The following is a 23434-nucleotide window of genomic DNA, read 5'->3' as shown; positions in this document are numbered from 1 at the left end:
CTGTGTTAACTGTTGTCCTGTCTCACTGAGGCTCAGCTTGTTGGAAAATGGCAAGAATAACAACTCCAACATGAAGGGTCATAGTTAGGCTGTCATCTGATAATGCTTGTGGCATGAGGCAAGGCCTCAATTAATGTGAACTTCCTACTGGTAACACTAAATAAATGTCACTGGCAGTCATTACCATGATGATCACATTGAAATCTTCCTAGCCAAGAAGTTTCAACTCAGTTTGATTAAGGAGAATAAAGTAATTTATGTCATCCAAGCAATTAATCAACTTCATGTTTGAGAACAAGGCAGGTGACCTTAGATGTGGTGGGGGAGGGATCCAGGAGTGATTTTGGAGAGGAAGGGGGGGGGGCTTGGAGGATTTTTTGGAGTTGGAAATGACATGAGGGCAGAGGGTGAGGGAGGTCTCTAGAGCCTCACTCAGCTTTCGGGGTTGAGGGACTTGCTGGTTAGGGGTGCTGGACAGTGAGGTAGGAGGAGCAGGCGAGGATGGGGCAGGAGTGGTGCTGATGAGCTAGGTTTGGGGTGCGGGGTGTTGAGGATAGGGACCCCTGAGGAAGCCTCCAGTGGACTTAACTAAAGATCCCTGAGTGATCTCATCCGATCCCATGGCTTGAAACACCTGTGTTATCAGTATTTCCGGGGCACTTGTGAAACATTCTGATTCCCAGGTCCCTCCCCTGAAGAATCTGATCAAGTAGGCTCTGGGAGGCCCCAGGAATCTGTATTTACAAGCACCCCCAGTGGCTCTTTTGTTGAGGGCAGCTTTGGCAACACTGAACTTAGGTTTGCTGCCTGCTGGAGTGACTGGCTGACGTCTTACTCCTACCCTGGACTGTTGATTTTGCCCCAAATTGCCCCTCCATTGGTGTTCCCCATATCCGTCAGTGACACCAGCATTGATCCCAAAACCTAGGAGTCATAGCCTACACTCATCAGCAAATCAGGCCAGCCCCACCAACCCCTTCAAACCCTTCCACTCCTCCAGCCAGGTCCAGGCCACCTTCACGTCTCACCTGCAGTGTTAGGAGCCCCTCACGGGTCACCCTGCTTCATTCCTTTGCATTGCATTGCATTTCTCAACCCAGCAGCCAGGGGAATACAGTAAAATAAATGTCAGTTCATGTCTTCCTCCTGCATCTAACCGTCTAATGGCTTCCTATCTCATTCAACATAAAATCTAAACAAGACTCATCCCCCGTATCTCCCTCCAACTTTATTTCCCTGGTCAGTGGCCTCCTTGATTCTGCTTCAGCCACATCAACTTTGCTGGGTATCTCAAGCACACCTAGCATGGCCCTACCTCAGGGCCTTTGCACCAGCTGTGTCTCTCCCTGGAATGCTCTCCCCCCAGATACCTTCATGGCTCCCTCCTTTCTTACTCAGGTCACCATCTCAGAGAGGCCTTCCTTGACTTTTTTTATTCTTTTCTTTTGAGACAGGGTCTCACTCTGTCACCCAGGCTGGAGTACAGTGGCGTGATCTTAGCTCACTGCAACCTCTGCTTCCCGGTTTAAAGTGATTCTCGTGCCTCAACCTCCTGAGTATCTGGGACTACCGGCATGTACCACCACACCCGCTACTTTTTGTATCTTTAGCAGAGGCAGCGTTTCACCACGTTGACCAGGCTGGTCTTGAACTCTTGACCTCAAGTGATCTACCTGCCTCGGCCTCCCAAAGTGCTGGGATTATGGGCGTGAGCCACGGCACCCAGCCCCTTGATTTTCCTTTTAAAGAGCAGTCCTATCACTTTCTATCCCTGCAGCCAGCTTTGCTTTTCTTCCTAGCACTTTACTGCTATCAGACATTACATATTAATTTCCTTATTAAGTTTCTTCCACTTTAATGTGAGCTCCAAGAGGAGGGGCATTTTTTTCTGTCTTGTTCCCTAGTGGTACATAATACATGTTCAATAAATATTTATAGAAGGGAAGGAAGAAAGGAAAGGAGAAAGAGAAAAAAAGAAGGCTTAGGCAGGACCAGAACTCATAAAGAAAGTATGTTTGGGTTAGTCAATGTGATAGTAGAAATGATAGGCATCAAGAAAATTGCCAGGAAACACCATATAAAGTAAAGAAAAGGTGACTAGGAGTTGAATTCTGGGGAAAATTACACTTAAGGGCAGGAGAGAAGAAAAAAGAACTGTGGAGACCAAGAAATAGAAGCTAGAAGGTAAGAAGAAATGTAGGAGCAGACAGTGTCATGGGAACCAACTGAAGAATTTCAAGAAAGATCTAGCCTTCTCCACTAGAACTTCGTGGGGTATATGGTATGCATCCTCCTTTTCCTAGGAGGAAAGGAAAGAGGCTCCGAGAGGTTTAGCGGCATGGGTAAGGTCACACAGCTAGTGTATGTGGGAGAGCTGGGATTGCAATAGAGGTTTGTGACTGTTTGTCCTTTGTCTTAATTCACCAGTGTGTTAGTTTTCTGGGACCACTGTAACACACACTGGGTGCCTTAAAACAACAGGAATTTATTCCCTTGCAACTCTGGAGGCTCAGAGTCCAAATGCAGGGTGTCAACTGAGTTGATTCCTTGCAGAACCTCTATAGGAGAAACCACCCCAGGCCTCTCCTCTGGGTTCTGATGGCTGCCAGCAATCCTGGTGCTCCTTGGCTGAGAGCCACATCCCTCCAGCCTCCACCCCTGTCCTCACCTGGTATTCTCCCCTGTGTGTCTTAGTCCATGTTTCTTCTCCCCATTTCATAAATCCAGTCCTACGGGATATAGGGCCCACCCTACTCCTGTGTGACCTCATCTTGACTCAATTACATCTGCAAAACCCCTATTTTCAAATAAGGACTGTGAACTCCCATTGCTATAGTTTGGATGTGTTTCCCCTGCCAGACCTGATGTTGAAATGTGATCCCCAATGTTGGAGGTGGGACCTAATGGGAGATATTGGGTCATGGGTGTGGATCCCTCATGACTGACTAGGTGCCATCCTCATGGTAATAAGTGAGTTCTTGCTCTGTTAGTTCTGCACAAGAGCTGGTTGTTTAAAAGAGCCTGGCACCTTTCCCATCACTCTTACTTCCCCTTGTGCCCTGTGATCTCTGTACATGACAGCTCCCTTTCCCCTTTTGACAAAAGCGGAAGCAGCCTGACACCTTCATCAGAAGCAGAGGAGATGCTGGTGCCAGGCTTCTTGTACAGCCTGCGGGACCACGAGCCAGTTCATCTTCTTTTCTTTATAAATTACCCAACCTCAGCTATTCTTTTATAGCAACGCAAAATGGACTAAGACAGTCATATTTACAGGTGTATTAGTCCATTCTCACCTTGCTATAAGGAAATACCTGAGACCGGGTAATTTATAAAGAAAAGAGGTTTCATTGGCTCACGATTCTGCAGGTTGTACAGGTTGTACGGGAAGCATGACTGGGGAGGCCTCGGGAAACTTACAATCGTGGCGAAAGGCAAGGGGGGAGTGAGATGTCTCACATGGCCGGAGCAGGAGAAAGAGACAGAGAATGGGGAGGTGCCACGCACTTTTAAACAACCAGATCTCCTGAGAACTCTATCATTAGAACAGCACCAACGGGGGAAATCTACCTCCATGGTCAATCACCTCCCACCAGGCCTCACCTCCGACACTGGGGGAAGGTTATGGAAGGTCACTACCCTCAATGAACTCACAACTTTGTGGAGCAGAAAGATAGGGAACAAGGTGGCCACTCCCTCAACAATGAAAATGGGGCCAGGCACAGTGGCTCATACCTGTAATCCTTTGGGAGGCCAGGGCAAGAGGATCACTTGAGGCCAGGAGTTCAAGTCTGCAGTGAGCTGTGATCATACCACTGCACTCCAGCTTGGGTGATACAGTGAGACCCTGTCTCTAACAAAACAGGAAAAAAAAAGAAGAAAGAAAATGGAGCCTTACCTCACAGCACAGACCAAATCAAGTCCTGATGGCCAGGAACTGATGAATGGCCAAACTTTAAGTTTTATAAGGAAATAAAGATCTTTGTGATCTTAGTATAGCAAAGTGCCTCTTTAAAAAGTCAGAAAATAAAGTATGAACCAATGAAGGAAAAGAGGGATGCATTCTACCCCATTAAAATGATGAACTTCTGCTTATCAGGAAACATAGTAAAAAGAATTAAAAGGCAAGCCAGAAACTGGGAGGATATGATTGCAATACACATGTATTAGTTTTCTAGGGCTGTTGTAACAAAATGCCGCAAACTGGTGGCTTAAAGAACATAAATTTACTCTCTGCAATTATTGGAGGTGTATTAGTCCTTCACACTGCTATAAAGAACCACCTGAGACTGGGCAATCTACTAAGAAAAGAGGTTCCGTTGACTCTCAGTTCCACATGGCTGGGGAAACTTACACGTGAAATTTTGTTACATATATAATGCATAGTGATCAAGTCACCATATTTAGGACTTCTGTCATTCTAGCACAATACATTTTTGTTAAATATAGTCACCCTACTGTACTATCAAACATTTATTATTATTACTTTTTAATTGAGACAGAGTCTTGCTTGAGGCAGGAGGCCTGAACTCTTGGCCTCAGGTGATCCTCCCATCTCGGCCTCCCAAAGTGCTTGGATTACAGGCATGAGTCACTGTGCCCAGCCCCAAACATTGAGTTCATTCCTTCTCGCTAACTGTATGTGTGTACCCTTTAACCCACTTCTCTTCATCCTCTCCCCTCTGATCTAAGTTTTTTCCTTAAAGGGTATTTCAGAATGTGCCTGTATTGTCAATGCAGCTATGTAAATACAGGGTTGCGGTATTGACAAAGACTGGGAAAAAAAGTGAAGAGAAGGAAAAAAAAAAGAAAGGAAAGCATTTGATGAAATGTGTAAAGTGCTGGCATTGCAGTTGGAGTTTGCTTTTTAAAAAATCCATTTCTATTTTAATGTTGTTTGTGCAGCAGATTAAGAGACAATAGGCTTTATCCAACCCCTGAGAGCAAAGGCATAAGGGGGCGTGGAGCAGCTGTGTTTGGGCTTCGTTAAAAGTTGTGTGCACACATTTGAAATCCTTTGCTAGGTGAGAGAGAGCGAAAGGACCATTGAGAAGGAGTTCAAAGCAAACCTGTCAGGAGGAGAGCTGGGCTCTTGCCTTCTCCAGAAAATGTCTTTTGTCCCAGATGATTTTCTTTTATTTCCTTTTTATTGATTAGAAATTAACTGTGTTGAAAGGCTGCAGGGAGAGAGAATTTTTGTCTGGGTAGAGAGGAGAGAGCCAAGCCACATTTGCCCAAGCCGGCTGCCGGATTCATCTGAGTAATTTACAGATGGTCTATTTTGGTTCTCCCTAGCCCACCCCACGTGGTTCGACCAAATTAAGCTCATCAGGCTCTTACAAGAAAGGAAATGAGGCCTGTTTATTTGTGACATCGCTTCCACAAGGGACAAGGTAGAAGTGGGCCTGTCACCCAGTTCCTTCTCCTGTCTTGGCTTCGATTCTCTGGGGGTTGGATAGGACAGGGGGCAGAACATCGTGCTGACAATCCCTCTCGGCCCATGGTGTGGCAGCAGCCAGCCTGTGTGTTGGGGGCTGCACTGCTTGATCTTGGATTTGTGCCTAGTGCTGTGAATATAGTAGTGGACACATGGGCACTTGCTTTGCCTTTATAGAGAAACAGGTTAAGGACCAAGTACCATGAAGGAAATGAACAAGGTGGTGTGATGGAAAGTGATGGAGGCAGAGGGCTGTTTTCAACTGAGTGTTAATGGAAAGCTTAGATGAGGAGGTGACTGTTGAGTTGAGATTCCCAGGGAATAGCAGGTTCAAGCCTTGGGGCAGGTATAATCTTGTATTTTTTTTTTTTTTGAGATGGAATCTGGCTCTGTTGCCCGGGCTGGAGTGCAGTGGTGGAATCTCGGCTCACTGCAAGCTCCACCTCCTGGGTTCATGCCATTCTCCTGCCTCAGCCTCCCATGTAGCTGGGACTACAGGTGCCACCACGCCTGGCTAATTTTTTTTTTTGTATTTTTAGTAGAGACAGGGTTTCACTGTGTTAGCCAGGATGGTCTCTATCTCCTGACCTCGTGATCTGCCTGCCTCAGCCTCCCAAAATGCTGGGATTACAGGCGTGAACCACCGCGCCCAGCCAATGATCTTGTATTTTTAAAGAACAGAAAGAAGGCAGAGGCGGTTGGTGAGTGAGGTCTCAGAGGCAGGCAGGGATCAAATCATTTGGATCAAATCATTTCGATCCTGTAGATAAATCCTTTTAGAGGCCATTAGTTCTCAACTGGGTGATTTTTGCCCTCAGTGGACATTTGACGATGTCTGCAGACATTTTGAGTTTTTGCAATCAGGAGAGGGGTGATGCCACTGGCGTCCAGTGGGTAGAGGCCAGGGATGCTGCTAAACTTCCTGTAATGCACAGGACAGCTCCCACAACACAGAATGCTCCAGCCCAAAGTGGCAATCGTGCTGAGGTTGACAAACCCTGTTGTTGACTAGGCTAAGCACTTTGAATTTTATTCTGAGCGATGGAGGGTTTTAAACAGGGAAGTGAGGCTGGGTATGGTGGCTCACGCCTGTAACCCCAGCACTTTGGGAGGCCAAGGTGGGCAGATCACTTGAGGTCAGGCATTCGAGACCAGCCTGGCCGACATGGTGAAACCCCATCTCTACTAAAAATACAAACATTAGCTGGGCATGGTGGCACATGCCTGTAATCTTAGCTACTCGGGAGGCTGAGGCGTGAGAATCACTTGAACCCAGGAGGCAGAGGCTACAGTGAACCAAGATCATGCTAGTGTACTCCAGCTTGAGCCACAGAGCGAGACTCTGTCACAATAAATCAATAAATAAATAAAATAAGAAATAAACAGGGAAATGAGGCAATGGCATGGTTCCGTTTTCTTTTAGAAAACCAGAGTGTTGGTCTAAATTATTTCAGCTCTGACATTTCAACCTTATCTCACTAAATTTGGATAAGGAAGACTTTATAGAGTTGGAGATCCTATCAGAACAAGCAATCCATTTTCCCTGTGAGGGCTGAGCCCACTTCCTAGGAGGATTTTTGTATTTGGTGCTTGGGTGTCCACTTTGCAGTGAAGAAGAATGGCTTAAGGAGAAAGCAGAAGGAAGGAAATCTTAGCTGGATCTTTCTGGGCTCTGGCTTGTAGCACCAGCTTTGGCCTCTTCAGGCCCAGAGGGGACTGAAGACAAACTCAGTGGAGATGGTGAATAGACTTTTCTTTCTTCTTAAGAGGCAGGGTCTTGCCATGCCACTCAGGCTAGAGTGCAGGGGTTCAATCACAGCTTACTAAAGTCTTGTTAGAAACAAATGCTGTTCAGTGTCACAAAGAAAGTGAGCACTAAAACAAAGAATTTCTCAGTAAGGCAAAACTTACTTCTGTAGGAGGGTGTTTCTCACAGGTCTAGTCATCATGAGAGCACACCGAACAAAGGAGGGAAGGGGTTTTTATCTCTAATGCAGCTTGTCCCTGCTGCTCTGTCCTGCCTCCACTGGTTGGAGTTGGACTGCACAATCTAAGCTGAACCTGGTTGGCTAACTTGAAAAGTGCAGGAATGCGGTTACACTGGCGGGAAGGACAGTTTCCGCGGGAAGAGCCGTTGTGATGGGAGGGATAATTTACAGAGTGGGCACTAGATGTAGGCTCTGTAGCTAAGGATTGGCGGAAGAGTTGTTTACTGAAACCAAGACAGAGAGGTACAGAGAGCAAGGAAGTTTGGCCTTGAAAGTAGAGAACAAAGAACAAGGAAACTAAACAAGCTAAACCTTTGAAGAGGAACTTCTTCTCGCATCTGACAGCCTCGAACTCCTGGCTTCGAGCATTCCTCCTGGCTTAGCCTCCTGAGTATCTGGGACCACAGATGCATGCCACCATGCTCAGCTAATTAAAAAAAAAAAAGTTTAGAGATGGAAGGTGGGAAGGTTTTGCTTTGTTGCCCAGGCGGGCCTCAAACTCCTGGCCTCGATCCATCTTCCTACCTCAGCCTCCTGGGTAGATGGGATTAGAGGCTCAAGCCACTGCACCTGATGAACTCTTCTTATACCAAAAGTTTCAAGACTTTGGTTCCTATTAAAATTTTGTTCAGGGTACAGTTATGTACTTAAAAAATCTGAATCAGCCCAAGATTTATAGACTTAGGTCAGGATTTCTCAACTTTGACACTAGTGATATTTTGGGCCAGACCATTCCTTGTTGAAGGGGGTTGTCTTGTACCTTGTAGGATGTCTGGCAACATCCCTGGTCTCTCTCTACCCACTAGACGCCAGTAGCAGACCCCACCCTATTCCCCAGTTATGACAACTAAAACATCTCCAGATGTTGCCAAATGTCCCTGGAGGTGGCAGGAGAGAGGACAAAATTACCCCAGGTTGATGCAAGTTGGATGTCCCAGCACCTCATGGATGTCTGTAAAGATCACCATTAATTTCATGATCTTCCTAAGTGGTGCAAGTTGAGGAGCTGCTGGACTAGATGGTCCTGCTTTCTCTTCCTACAGTCTAAGCTCCTTATCAGCGGACTCCTGGTCAGCATTTTTTGTTTTGTTTTAAATTAGAGACCAAGTGTTGCTCTGTTGCCCAGGCTGGAGTGCAGTGGCACCACCAACATTCACTGCAGCCCCGAACTCCTGGGCTCAATCGGTCTTCCCACTTTGACCTCCTAAAGCACTTGGATTATAGGCATGAGCCACCATGCTTGGCCATCGTCAGCTTTTAGATGTAGCATCAGATACTTCTACGGAAGAAGGGCTGAGAAGATCCTGGCTCCAGGAAGCCCCCAGGGACATTTTTGTCCTCAGATTGTTAGAGCTGACATTTATGATGTCCAAGTGAATGATGTTATTCTGTTATTCATACGTACAACATATTCTGGGGCAGAGACCCTGAGTGTGATGGCAACTCTTCTTTTCCTCCAGGGCTGGGTTAGGATAAGGCTTTGAGGCCTCCAAGCCCTGAAAATTATAGAGCTGCTCACCATACGTCATTCAAGATAATAATAATTCTCTTTTTTTTTTTTTTAGACAGAGTCTTGCTCTGTTGCCCAGGCTAGTGTGCAGTGGTGCAATCTCGGCTCACTGAAACCTCCGCCTTCTGGGTCAAGTGATTCTCCCGCTTCAGCCTCCTGAGCAGCTGGGATTACAGGCACCCGCCCCCTCGTCCAGATACTTTTTTTATTTTTAGTAAAGATGGGGTTTCACCATGTTGGCCAGGCTGATTTCTAAATCCTGACCTCAAGTGATCTGCCCGCCTCGGCCTCCCAAAGTGCTGGGATTACAGGCATGAGCCACCATGCCCAGACAAAAAGGACTGCTGCAATAATTCTCAAATGTAAATCTCAGCAATGTTCTGATTTCTCAATGGGTACTGCAGTGTTATTTCTGAAATATCAAATTCTTGCCAAAAATTATATTTCTCTTTTTAAAAAAAATTTATTTGATATAGAAGTGGGGAGGGCATCATCCATTCCTAAGTGGCCAAGAGCACACACCTGTTCTAAGGGAGAAACCAGTATTGTCTTCCACACTTAACAACAACAACAAACCAGGAATGTAAATGGGTGAAGGTGATGTTGTTTCTACGGAGAATGCTCACTAATTTATCTCAAACATCCAAATTATTAACCATCTTTGGCTACTTTATTTTATTTACTTATTTTTGAGACAGGGTCTCTCTCAGTTGCCCAGCCTCTATCATGGCTCACTGCAACCTCAAACTCCTGGCTCGTGCAATTCTCCCACCTCTGCCTCTCACATAGCTGGGACCTCAGGCACTCATCACCACAGCTGGCTAATGTTTTCATTTTTTTTGGTAGAAAACGGGAGCATCTCACCATGTTGCCCAGGCTGGTCTTGAACTCCTGGCCTCAAGCAATCTTCCAGCCTTTGCCTCCCAAAGTGCTGGGATTACAGACATGAGCTACTGCACCCAGCCAACTTTATTATTAATAATAAGTTACTTGGCCCTTGTATTAGTCCATTTTCATGCTGCTGATAAACACACACCTGAGACTGGGCAATTTACAAAAGAAGGAGGTTTAATTAGACTTACAATTCCACGTGACTGAGGAAGCCTCACAATCATGGCAGAAAGCAAGGGGAGCAAGTCACGTCTTACATGTATGGCAGCAGGCAAACAGAGAGAACTTGTGCAGGGAACCTCCTCTTTTTAAGACCATCAGATCTCATGAGACTTATTCATTATGACAGGAACAACATGGGAAAGACTTGCCCCCATGATTCAGTTACCTCCCACCAGGCCCCACCCACTACATGTGGGAATTCAAGATGAGATTTGGGCAGGGACACAGCCAAACCATATCAACCTTTACATAATAATATGGATAAATTCAGGATCAGAACACAATGAAGAGTACTGGGGCTTTAGTGAAGGCTTCCCTCATTCTGTTCCATCTGTATGGGGCACCCTTCCCTGCAATATTTGCTGGACCAAATCCTACTTATCAAGGCTTAACTTAAATGCCTCCTCCTCCATGAAGACTTCCTTGACCATGCCCCTCTCACGAATAGATTGTGCTTCAGTCTGTCTTGGGTTTCATTTATATGGCTGATTAATACTTGAGCCCTACAATTATTTCTTTTTTTATTATACTTTAAGTTCTGGGGTACGTGTGCACAATGTGCAGGTTTGTTACACAGGTATACATGTGCCATGGTAGTTTGCTACATCCATCAACCCGTCATCTACATTAGATATTTCTCCTCATACTATCCCTCCGCTAGCCCCCTAACCCCCGACAGGCCCCAGTGTGTGATGTTCCCCTCCCTGTGTCCATGTATTCTCATTGTTCAACTCCCACTTATGAGTGAGAACAAGCGGTGTTTGGTTTTCTGTTCCTGTGTTAGTTTGCTGAGGATGATGGTTTCCAGCTTCATCCATGTCCCTGCAAAGGACATGAACTCATCCTTTTTTATGGCTGCATAGCATTCCATGGTGTATATGTGCCACATTTTCTTTATCCAATCTGTCGTTGATGGGCATTTGGGTTGGTTCCAAGTCCTTGCTATTGTGAACAGTGCTGCAATAAACATACGTGTGCATGTGTCTTTATAGTAGAATGATTTATAATCCTTTGGATATATACCCAGTAATGGGATTGCTGGGTCAAATGGTATTTCTGGCTCTAGATCCCTGAGGAATCACCACATTGTCTTTCACAATGGTTGAACTAATTTACACTCCTACTAACAGTGTAAAAGCGTTCCTATTTCTCCACATCCTCTCCAGCATCTATTGTTTCCTGACTTTTTAAGGATCGCCATTCTAACTAGTATAAGATGATATCTCATTGTGGTTTTGATTTGCATTTCTCTAATAACCAGTGATGATGAGCTTTTTAAAATATATTTGCAATTATTTCTTAATTGAGGTGAAATTCACATCATATAAAGGTAATCATTTTAAATATACAATTCAGTGGCATTTAGTAAATTCTCAGTGGTGTGCAACCATCACCTCTAATTCCAGAACGCGCCCATCATCCAAAGGAGACCCTGTATCCATTAAGCAGTCACTCCACATTTCCCCCGCTTCCCAGATCCTAGCAATCACGCATCTACTTTCTATCTCTATGGATTTACCTATTCTGGATATTTTGTCGATGGAACTGTACAATATGTGATTTTTTTGTGTCTGGCTTCTTTCACTTTTTCGAGGTTTGTCTACCTTGTATCAATGCTTCATTGTTTTTATGAATGAATAACCTGCCATTGCATAGATAGGTGATATCTTGTTTATCTATCTGTTGATGGACATTTAGGCTGCTTCCACTTTTGGCTATTGTGAATAGTGCTGCTATGAACATCTGCGTACAAGTTTTCACGTGGACATGTTTCCTGTTCTCTTAGGTATACAACTAGGAATGGAACTGCTCGGTCATACTCCAACCTGTTTACCAAAGCAGCTGCACCAGTTTTCATTACTGCCAGCAGTATACAGGGTTCTTGTTCACTACGTCCTGGCCAACACTTGTTATGGTTTTGTGTGTGTGTGTTTATTATAGCCATCCTAGTGGGTGTGCAGCCCCTGGAATTTTGATTTGTTTTTATATCTTCCTTGCTCTCCGCCAGTAGACGGTGAGTTGCTTGATGCCTGGGATTGCTGCTTACTCACCAGAAACCTTGTGTAAGAGTTAACCATGGGCTGAGTTTGAACCTTGTTCTTTTTGTTTATGATATATGATCTTGAGCAAGTCATGCAGCTCAAGCTCTCTAAGCTTGAATTCTTTCATCTGCAAGACGGAAGCCTCTGGAGTTGTTAAGGAAAAGAAATGCAATTCAGCTTTAGTGCCTAGGACGGTGCCTGGACTATGGTTATTTCTCCATAAAGATTTGCTGTAACGATCATGATCGTGACATCCCCAAGTGCTTAGAACCTAGTACCTGTTACATGAGAGTTTGTTAAATGAATCAATGAATCCTTTGCTATTGCACGATTAGCCCTCTTTTTTACTTTCTATCAACCGCTTCCCTGACTCCAGACAACAGTGTTACAAATTCATCACTCCCCAGATAAGGCAGACAGAAAGAGTGGCTGGATCAATGGGAATGGTTCCCTAGAAAAGTACGACCTGAAAGCCCTGACGTGCACGCCGTGTATCGAGGACGGGATGGGTAGAGAGTACAGCGAGCTTTTATCCACAAAGGGAAGAAGGAATAAAAGAGCTTTGTTTTCTTGAGATGAAAAACACTCAGCCTTCTTAGAAAAAGGATAACTTCAGGAAGTTTCGTGTTGAGGGTTCGATCAATGGCCCCAGGGGAGGGAAGGAACAATTCTATCCACACTTGAAGGCTGCAGAGGGGGCTTGAGGTGCTCTTACGTACTGAGGGCCCAAAAGATGGCCTCGCCTCCTCCTTCCAATTCTGTGAGGACTGCTAGGATTGGGCAGAGCCCCTGGGATCAACCACTGGGCAGCTCGCCTTCGTTCCTGTAAGCATCTCTAGAATCCATCTCTTGCTACATTCTCCCCACACTGGCCTTCTCTTTGTTCCTTTGAACACACCGACTGAGTGACACCGGGTTTATTCTTCCCTCCCACCATCCCGGCCCTTGCACCTGTTGTTCCCTCTGCCCCAGGAGTCCCTATCCCTCTTTCCTCCTTCATTCCTCTTCAAACCTCGCCTCTCAGAAAAGCCCTGCCCCATCCACCGACTGAAAGAGCAGCTCCCATGTGAACCCCATTCATTCTCTTACTCTGCCTAATTTGTCGTGTTTTCCTTTTTCATATTTATTTCACATAAAATAAATGTTTTTAATGGGAATATTTCCCACATAAAATAATAAAACACCCATGTATCCATCTCCCAGATGTCATAAGTCGCCAATATTTTGCCACATTTGCTTACTTCAAATACCCCCCTTTCAATCAACTTTATTGAGGTGGAACTTACTGTTTGTTGATTTTTGGCAAATGCACACATAACTGCTACCACAATCAAGATGCAGCAAATTGCCATCACCCAAGAAAGGTTCTTCCTTTCTCTCACCCTGCTATATTTTTCTTCCTAATACTTAGCATTACCTGAAATCATCTCATGGATATATTTTTTAAAATCTAGGTACTGTCCATCTCCCCCACAGGAGTGTATGCTCTGTAAAGTCAGGGAGTGATCTCACTGATGTATCCCCAGTCCTGGTACATAGTAAACTGCTTTTAAAATAAAAGGAAATGTCACTGTGACTTATGAACCTGGGAGGAGCAAAGTCCGGGAGGACCTGGATGGCCTGGGCTCCTGCAGAATCCTCAGCATTGCTCATACTAAAGTAGATATGTCAGCAGGGTCACGTCCTAAAGACACTGCATCTTCCAAGCCCTTGAGAAGCAGCAGGAAACCCCTAGCAACAGTGCAAAAGGGCTTGAACTTCTTTTATTACTCAAGACACTCAGTTGACCATTCCTATTTTGAAAATCTCCATACTTGGATACCCAGGGCAGGGCAGCAGGAATGTAAAGGGGAGGAAGCGGACAGATGAGGTATGATGTGAAAGGGGCAGGTCCCATCTAAAGGAGCACTGCACAGCTCTGTGGCCAGATGTTGGATTAAAGAAAATTACTCAATGACACTTCTCTTTTATTTTATTTTATTTTATTTTTTTGAGATGGAGTCTCGCTCTGGTACCCAGGCTGGAGTGCAGTGGTGCGATCTCGGCTCACTGCAACCTCTGCCTCCTGGGTTCAAGTGGTCTGCCTCAGCCTCCCAAGTAGCTGGGATCACAGGTGCATGCCACCACGTCTAGCTAATTTTTGTATTTTTAGTAGAGATGGGATTTCACCATGTTGGCCAGGTTGATCTCAAACTCCTGACCTCAGATGATCCGCCCACCTCGGCCTCCCAACGTGTTGGGATTAGAGGCGTGAGCTACCGCGCCCAGCCCTCAATGACACTTCTTAAAGTGACAAGGCAGACTTTATTGAGGACCATCATGATATGTATAGGGACCACAGTAATGAGATTTTTGCAATCACAGAGAGAGACTGGGCTCAGCCTCAAATACAGCACAGACAAGTGGGAATCCATAGCCATGGAGCAAAGTGGGGGGTCAGGAATTTTTAAAAAATTACTAAGAAGAAGCATCAGAGGAGTAAGGAGAATCTGGCTAAATCAACCTGGCAGGATTTTTGCTGGAGACAGGCCAGGGTGATCAGACATTACCTGGGGGATGATGGAGAATGAGGAACCTGTCTGGGCACAATGGCTCATACCTGTTATCCCAGCAATTTGGGAGGATCACTTGAGGCCAGGAGTTCAAAACCAGCCTGGATAACACAGCAATACCTCATCTCTTAAAAAAAAGAATTAGCCAGGTATAGTGGCACATGCCTGTAATCCCAGCTATTCAGGATGTTAAAGTAGTAGGATCCCTTGGCCGAGGAGTTTGAGGTTGCAGGGAGCTATGATCATGCCATTGCTCCAGCCTGGGTGACAGGGTGAGACTTTGCCTCAAAAAAAAAAAAAAAAAAAAAAGCGAGCAAGAGAGAGAGAATGAGGAACCTGACCAAACTGATTTAGCAGAGTTCTTTGCAGAAACTGGATTTTACAAGGTGGTGCACTGATGGGCCTAGGAGGTTTAGGAGCCTGACTGAAGTTTGGTCAAGTAAAGAATCTTTGTCACTTGCTTGGTGGGAATGCCGGTGTTACCAGATCTTCCTGTTTTTCAAGCAAGGCAAGAAATCCAGATTTTTAAAAAAAATGTGAAATAACTTGATTCTTGAATCATGTAATAATTAACAAGTAATTATAAATTAAAATGTGATGTGGGGCAAACAAAACACACCTGCAGGCTGTTTGTTAGCAGCCTCTGAGTTAACATGCGAGATTGTTTCTTGTTTGTTTGCGGACTAACTCGCTCGGTACAGGAATCTTTTGGTTTGACTGTTCACCCTGTCAGCAGATGTTTATTGAGTATCTACTATGCGCTAGGCATTGTTCTAGAGCTGCTGGGTATTGTGTTAGGCATTTGGCATTAATTTGCTGAAATGACTGACATCAGAAAAGATAGAGATGAAAGCTAGATAGATGATAGATAAAGATAGATAATAGACATAGATAAACAGATGATGGATAGATAATAGATGGTTAGATTATAGATAGATGAGATAGATGATAGATAGATAGATAGAGATCTTACCCTCTAAAGATACATGTTGAAATATTACAAATAATATAATGACTGGGAGTTACTTCAGAGGAATATAGGGAGTTGAATGAAAGTGTAAGTGAAGGGAGATTCACCATGAGATGAGAATTTTTGAAGCTGAGTGATGTTTGGGTATGAAGATGGTGGGGTATACTCTTCTGTCTGGTTTTGAAATATGACTGGAAATTTCCCACACTAAAATGCCTGTCTTAATGTCCTTATCAGTTAAAGAATAATTCTGAAGGATATACAGGTAAAATGACACCATGTCGAGGACTTAGTTTAAAATATTCAGCTAAAATATTTCACAAGTCAGGATATAGGTGAAACACCATGTGGCAAAATGCCCGTTACAGTTTTGTGATGGATAGATGGAGATTTGTTATGCTAGTCTATTGTTTTGTACATGGCTGAAATTTTCTACAATACTTTTTTTTTTTTTAAAGGGACAGAGAAGTGGGAGGCCTCCTGCTTTCTAGGTGTTTTTGGCAGATGGAGTCATGCACTTAGGTGTTCATGGGAATTTTCCACAGTGTGATAGAGCTGACATCAAGGGGATGGGTACTCTTCAACAAGGGATGTCTCTGCCTGAGTGTAGCTATGGTGAGGTTAGAAGCGTGGGATCTATTGGGGATTCCAGGTTAAGAACAGATTTCTTACTCAGATAGTTCCTCTGCAGGGCATTCTACCTCCAGGTATCCTATTGGATGGCAGAATAACAGCAGTCAGATTATCTGGAATCAAATCAGCCTCCCTGGGTCTAAGTACCAGCTCTACCACTTTCTTGCTGTGGCTTTGGACATGTTATTTAACCCTGTGAGTCTCAGTTTCCTCATCTGTTAAACAGAGTTAATACTAATACCTCACAGACTCATTAGTCGTTACATGTAAAGCGCTTAGCATAGTTCATGGCAGTGAAACATTTTTTTTTATTATTGCTGCTTTTGTTGTTATTGTTGTTGCTGTTGAGTGATCTAAGAGTGGAAAAAACTCAGAGATAGATGGACCACAATAATTGGAGGCAGAGATGAAAAGAAGTCACACACAGAGGCACCCACTGTCAACTGATGCGCCCACAGCAACCTGTTTGTGAGCTGCTGCAATGAATTTCTTGCATGGTGGGTGCAAAAGGAATAAAAGGAGAAGGCAACTTCCTGACCATTTCCTTTCTCTACAGAATGAAGTGGAGCTGGGGGAGCTGCTTCTGTCACTGAATTATCTCCCAAGTGCTGGCAGACTGAATGTTGATGTCATTCGAGCCAAGCAACTTCTTCAGACAGATGTGAGCCAAGGTTCAGGTACCTTGTGATTCCCCGCTTCTCTCACTTTATTAATGGGGCATCTGTATTTGTGTGGGGGACCCAGTTTTCTTTTTCTGTATCCTGGATGAGCATTATTCATCTCAGGATGAGGCAGGTAAATGATGCCATCTTAGTAACCCTATTGGAATTGGGGAGTGGACTGAGAGCAGTCGTGATAACCACTGGAAACTTAAATCCTCTTTGAACCCAAGGAAGTGACTTGGCCTTTCCAAATGCTATTCCTGCAATGGAGACGCCATCCTGCAGGTGGCGACAGTGTGCAGAAACTAGCCATTCTAATCAATGAGCGTGGAGGACACACTGAGGTTTTTTGCCAGCTCATTTCATGTGTGCCATAAATCTTTATGAATTCCAGCTCTGAAAAGACTTGTATTTAAAGTGTGTACATTATAGCAAAAACCATTCAAACATGACTTTCAATGGAATGGAACAGATTCCATTCCATCTGTATGTTGCTTCTCCCATGACAGCAAAGGATATTACTGTGAAAGCAGCTGTAGTCACAGGGATCTGTTCAGCTCAGTGGTGGAATTATTGTCTTCTCTAAATGCAGTAGCTGAAATAAATTACTTTTGTGATAAGGTGACAGCTAGAAGACACCTTGCACTCTCAAAAGCCACATTATAAAAACAGAGGCTTAGAAAGGGCCAGTGGAGGCAATGGTATTAAGACTGAAGAGTTTCAGACTCACCACAATGGGAGAGTCAGTGTGATAAAATCATTAAGGTTATAGGAGTCAAATGATGTGGCTTGCAAATGATATGGCTTTGGGGAATCTACTTAACCACTATATGCCTCAATTTCTCAATCTCAAAAATTGACATAACAACAGTATTCATCTTGATAAGTTGTTTAAACAAATATTAAATTAGATAATGTACATGAATCCCTTTGTAAACTGTAAAATGATCTAAAAATGTTATAATTCTGCCATCTCTATTCTCCTGTATATGGACTATGGGCTCACTGAAATGATAATGGGTTTCCACAGACAGAAATCCAAGGCAGTCTCTGAGTCTGATTCTGTGTCCACCAGCAAGATCTTTAAAAATTGATTTCTCACCTTGAGTCTTCAGTTTTCTCATCAGTAAAACTAACACAATGCTGACACATGGGAGGGGCTCAACAAATATTAGATGGCTAAAGGAAGAGGGAAAGGGATAAGCGGATAAGCAGATAGATGGGAAAATGGACGGATAATAGATGGATGGATGCTTGAACTGTCAAATAGCTGAGAAATCGGATGGATAGAAAATGGATAGATAAAAATATGGTGAGATGATGAATGGATCGGTGAATTGACAGATGGATGGGAAGATGGATGGATGGATAGACAGGTGGATGAATGGATGGACTATGAGATGAATGAAAAGTTGAATGGATGGATGGATAGAAGAACGGATGAATAAAAAGATAGATGGATGGGAGGTTGAATGGCAGAATGACTGGACAGATTAGGTTTCATGATCTCCAACATTCTATGATGCTGTGTCTAATTTTCAGACCCCTTTGTGAAAATCCAACTGGTGCATGGACTCAAGCTTGTGAAAACCAAGAAGACATCCTTCTTAAGAGGCACAATTGATCCTTTCTACAATGAATCCTTCAGCTTTAAAGTTCCCCAAGAAGAACTGGAAAATGCCAGCCTAGTGTTTACAGGTAGGTAGCATTCCAAAATCTGATGAACTCCAGGTGAGGCACGTTCAACTGACTGTCCTAGAGACAGAAGGAATCTAGAGGGAGTTACATTTAAGAACTTAATATCTGGTGTTCAACTACCTGGGATCGAACCCACTTAACATCTATGAACTGGGTCAGGACTCATAGAGCCCTATAACGTAATTGTTAGAAATGTAGATTCAAGCAAAATTTCCTCAGACTGTCACGTAATAACTGAGGTCTTTGGCAAGTTACTTAACTCCTCTGAGCTTCAGTTTCCTCATCTACAAAATGTGAACAATAATAGTACTTGTGGCGTAGGTTTGTTGTGAACGGTAAATGACTTATGACTCTGGAATATGCTTGGTACATAATAAGTACTCACTATGTATTTGTTTTGATGATAATGGTGGTGATGATTCAAGTTCTCTGCAGTCAAATAGAGAAGCATATGAGAAAACCGGGTCACCTAACTCAGAGAAAGGGATTTTGAAAGTCTTCCTAGAGGGTGTAGTATTTAAGCAGAGGCTTCATGTGCCACTGTCTGGTAGAATTTAGTCCGTTTTTCCAAGGTGTAATCTAATGCATTATTTCCAGAGTGTATTAGTTATTTATTGCTGCATAATAAATCACCCCAAAATTTAATAGCTTAAAACAACAAACATTTATATCTCATAGTCCCCAGGTATACAAAGATTTGCTGTATAGTTCTGTCTGAATACCTCTGACAAGGCTGCAATCAAGGTATTGGCTGGGGCTTCAGTCTCATCTGAAGGCTCACCTGGGGGAGGATCTCTTTTCAAGGTCACTTGCAGTTTTCAGCAGGTTTAGTTCCCTGCAGGCTGTTGAACTGGGGACCTCAGTCCCTTCCTGGCTGTTGGTCAGTGACCTTCCTCAATTCCTTGCCACATGGGCTTCCCCATAGGACAACTCACAACATGGCTTCCATCAGAGTGGTCAAGTGAGGGAGCAGGAATGGGAAGGAAGAGTCTTTGTAATCTAATACTGGAAATGACATCCTATTACTTTCATTATATTCTATTCACTAGAATAGGTCCAGCCCACACTCAAGAGAAGGGATTACACAAGGGTATGAAGAGTGGGAGGTGGGAACCACTGGGAGTCATCTTAGAAGCTACTCACCACAATAGGAATAGAGTTAGTAGGAGTAATGGTTATTATTTCTTGTGTTCTAATTACAGTATGTACTTCCCTATATCATTGCTAATATTCACCATAACCCACCCTGTCAAGTTGATATCTTCATCCTGAACTTACAGATCTAGAGACTGAGGCTTAAAACCTAAGCAACCTACACAAAGTCTCAAGCTGATAGAATCAGAATTCAAGCTCTGGTCTTGCCAGCTCCACATCTCAAGGGATCTGTATTTCCTCAAGAACCCAGGTAGGGCTAGCACTGGGGATCTGACATCATCCTTTGAGACATCCTTCTCCAGGGTAACTGGAAACTCTCCTCTGTTTAGATCTTGTCTAGAACTCTGGGCTCCAGGTCTCCCAAGAAACCAATCCATGGCTGAAAAGTCCTTGCATGCAAGATTTCCCCTATATAAACTTATTGCTCCTTCTCACCAAGGTTGCAAATGTCTATCCTCTGAGACCCCTTCGAAGCAGGTTAGTTCTGGGCTTTCTCAAGGCCTGTCACCCATAGAGTCTGCATTGAATCAGGGGATGCCTGCCCTATGCAGATGTAATGATCCCTTCTAATGCAGTCTGTGATGGCTGCTGTCCAGATGGAGTCACAAATAGGCAAGAGCCTCACTCTCTCCTAGGTTTCAGGCCAACACAGAAGACAGTCACCTCTGACTCCTTAAATGGTGCACAGGCAGGCAATGGGAACTACTGTGTATTAAACGAAGACACAGATAAAAAATGAAGCCTCTTTTCCCAAGTCCCTGCTGAGAATAAGGGACCTCCTATCATTAGCTTAGTTGAGGAGGGGACCCCAGGTGAAACTGAGAGCCCACATGGAAAGCCCTGACACTTCATATTTTACTTAACATTTTATGATAAATGTACCACACACGTGTTATAATGAGTGACACCATGAAAAAGATGTGTAGGGACAGAGAATCAGAGGAGAACAGGGGTTATGTGCCTGTGCTGGGGAGCTGGTGTCTGGGTCCTGGCTTTACCACTCACCTACTTTGGTGGCCCTGGGCAAGATCTGCGGGCTTAGGTCTTCTCAGCTGTAAAATGGGGATAACAATACAGGATATTTCACAGGATTGTTGTGTGCATTCAGAATAGAATGCACATAATTCAGTGCGATCAATAAACACAGGGTGCTGAGCACTGTGCCGTCCGTAGTAAGCACTCTAGAACTGTGAACTATTATTAAAGGGAAAGTTTAACGTTTTCCTTTTTTCTCCCACGCCCATAGGGCAGCCACCACCTTCTCACTCCCTCATGCAGTTTTGTTTATTTCAGAGTGTTTTCTTGCTGTGGAATCCTTCCCTTTTTTTTTTTTTTTTTTGAGACAGTCTCATTCTGTCGCCCAGGCCGGAGTGCAGTGGCATGATCTCAGCTCACTGCAACCTCCGCTTCCCAGGCTCAAGCAATTCTCATGCCTCAGCCTCCTCAGTACTTGGGTTTATACGTGCACGCCACCACGCCCGGATAATTTTTAAATATTTTTTGTAGAGACGGGGTTTTACCATGTTGGCCAGGCCAGTCTCAAATTCCTGACCTCAAGCAATTCACCCACCTCGGCCTCCCAAAGTGCTGGGATTGCAGGCATGAGCCATCACACCCAGCCTAATGTCTTTCTTTAATGCCTTCCCCTTTCCAGTTCCTTCTCCCTGAAGTCAAGCCTTTAATGTTCCGCTGTGTATCATTCCACACTTTTTTCCTTGTTCACACAATAATATCCACATATAGAGGGTTCTGTTCCTTTAAAACATTATTCATGAATTCAACAAGTGTGTATTAAACACCTTCTGTGCCAGGCAGTGCTTCCAAGTTCTGGGAATAGAGCAGTGAACAAAACAGACCCGATCCCTGCCCTGGCAGAGGTTACCAGGACATTCCATGGATACCACATTGACGCTTGCTTTGGTGTAATTAACAATGAATGCATTCATTGCCTTCAGATCAACATGAATACAAATGGATTTAACTTTTTATTTTTAATAACTGCATTAGATACTGTTGCATGATGTAGTATGATAAAAGCTGAGGTTGTTTATTCTGGAGGTGGGGGGTATGACAGAGCTTCAGGGATTGTGATTAGAACTCCAGAAAAATACATGGAAATATGGAAAATTTTGCGTATAGTTGCAGAGGATTTTTTGAATTCCTTGAATCCCGTATGGTTACCTCATAAGGCTCAAACTAGAAGGGTTGTCACACCACACCCCACCCCCATACATCTTTTATTCAACCCACAGCACTTCGGGTGGCAACCGTCAGCTGGGGCAGTGGTCAGCTGATGCCATCAGGCGAGTCCTGTACTCTCCATTCACAGAAGACCCGCTTCTCGCCTGTAAGTTTTGGGCCCCTGGCTTGGAAGTTCATGTTCCTCTGGTTAAAAGCTCATTGAAAATATTCTTTCTGGAGGAGGAGGAATTGCCTGCCCGACCCTTAAATCAGGGATTCTCAACCCTGGCTCTACCTTAGAATTACCTGGGAGCTTTAAAATGCTACCAATGACTGCACTGTATCCTGCAGAGACTCTAAAACAGCTGGACCAGGCTGAGGCACTGAGCATCTGTAAGTAGCTATTTTTTAAAAGTACCCCAGATATTTCTATGGCTCATTCATTGTTCCGAACCACAGCTGTGAGTGGAAATCCCAGCTAGGGTGGCATTTTACATAAAGGGTACTGGCTGGAATAATATGAGAAAGGTGTCTTAAGCTGGTATGTATCTCAGCAAAGCTACAGTTCTCCTGAACTCAAATTCATAAGGTTCTAACCCGCATTATTTGTCCACTGAGGGAAAGAGCTGTCACCTCTAGGCCGAGGATCCAAAACCCAGCCTATTAGCATGTTTGCAAACACTTCATAAGAAAAGTAAGGTTGATCTGCAATTTAGCATTTGCCATGAATCCCTGGTAAAAGCCTGTAATTAGCTGGTAAGCTGGACTTTCTGAACACTTGTTTTCCTCTGTAGGATGAGGATTCGTCTGCAATTTTCAATCAGGTGGTTTCTGCAGCTGAGGTTTAAAAATAAAAAACGAAAAGAGGGGTAAAATTGCTTTTCACCTCCCAAGATAGCAACACACAGCCCAGAGGGCTTCCAGGAAATTCAGGAAGGTTTACTGAACCAAAGTCAAAGTGGAGCTGGCCACTGAAGTGATTGGGTTTTTACTGGATGTTGGGAAAAAGAAGGAAAGAACGTGTATTGGTCCATTCTCGTATTGTTACAATGAAATACCTAAGACTGGGTGATTTATAAAGAAAGGAGTTTAATTGGCTCCTGGTTCCTCAGGCTGTACAGGAAGCATGAGACTGGCATCCCCTTGGCTTCCCAGGAGGCCTCAGGAAATGTACTGTCATGGAGGAAGGCAAAGAGGGAGCGTGCACCTTACATGGCCAGAGCAGGCGGAAGAGAGTGAAGGGGGAGGTGCTACACACTTTTAAACAAGCAGATCTCGGGAGCACTCACTCACTATATAGTACCAAGGGAGACGATGCTAAACCATTCATGAGGAATCCACCCTTATGGTCCATCACCTCCCACCAGGCCCCACCTCCAACACTAGGGTTTACAATTTGACATGAGATTTGGGTGGAGACACAGATGCAAACCACATCAGAAGGGCAGAGAAAAGAAATGCAGCTTGATGGCAAATCTTCAAAAAGTTAAAAATAG

The 23434-nt window shown here is 44.2% G+C and overlaps 1 protein-coding gene across 6 annotated transcripts in view; it reads left to right on the top strand.

Annotated features, from left to right (window-relative positions):
- The window catches only part of SYT17 (synaptotagmin 17), a 94342-nt gene that overhangs the window by 30968 nt on the left and 39940 nt on the right, over window positions 1–23434 (top strand). For 5 of the 6 annotated variants that reach the window (XM_003916605.4, XM_009196090.3, XM_009196086.4 and 2 more), the window contains 2 exons: window positions 16799–16919; window positions 18447–18602. In XM_003916605.4, coding sequence (XP_003916654.1) covers window positions 16799–16919; window positions 18447–18602 — 277 coding nt within the window. Of the gene's footprint in view, window positions 1–16798; window positions 16920–18446; window positions 18603–19882; window positions 21070–23434 lie in introns of those variants that run through there. The other variant, XM_017953223.3, reaches the window with a different exon arrangement.

Source organism: Papio anubis, chromosome 18 (assembly GCF_008728515.1).
Source record: "Papio anubis isolate 15944 chromosome 18, Panubis1.0, whole genome shotgun sequence".
NCBI classification, from domain to species: domain Eukaryota; kingdom Metazoa; phylum Chordata; class Mammalia; order Primates; family Cercopithecidae; genus Papio; species Papio anubis.
This window is presented reverse-complemented; position numbering and strand designations above follow the sequence as displayed.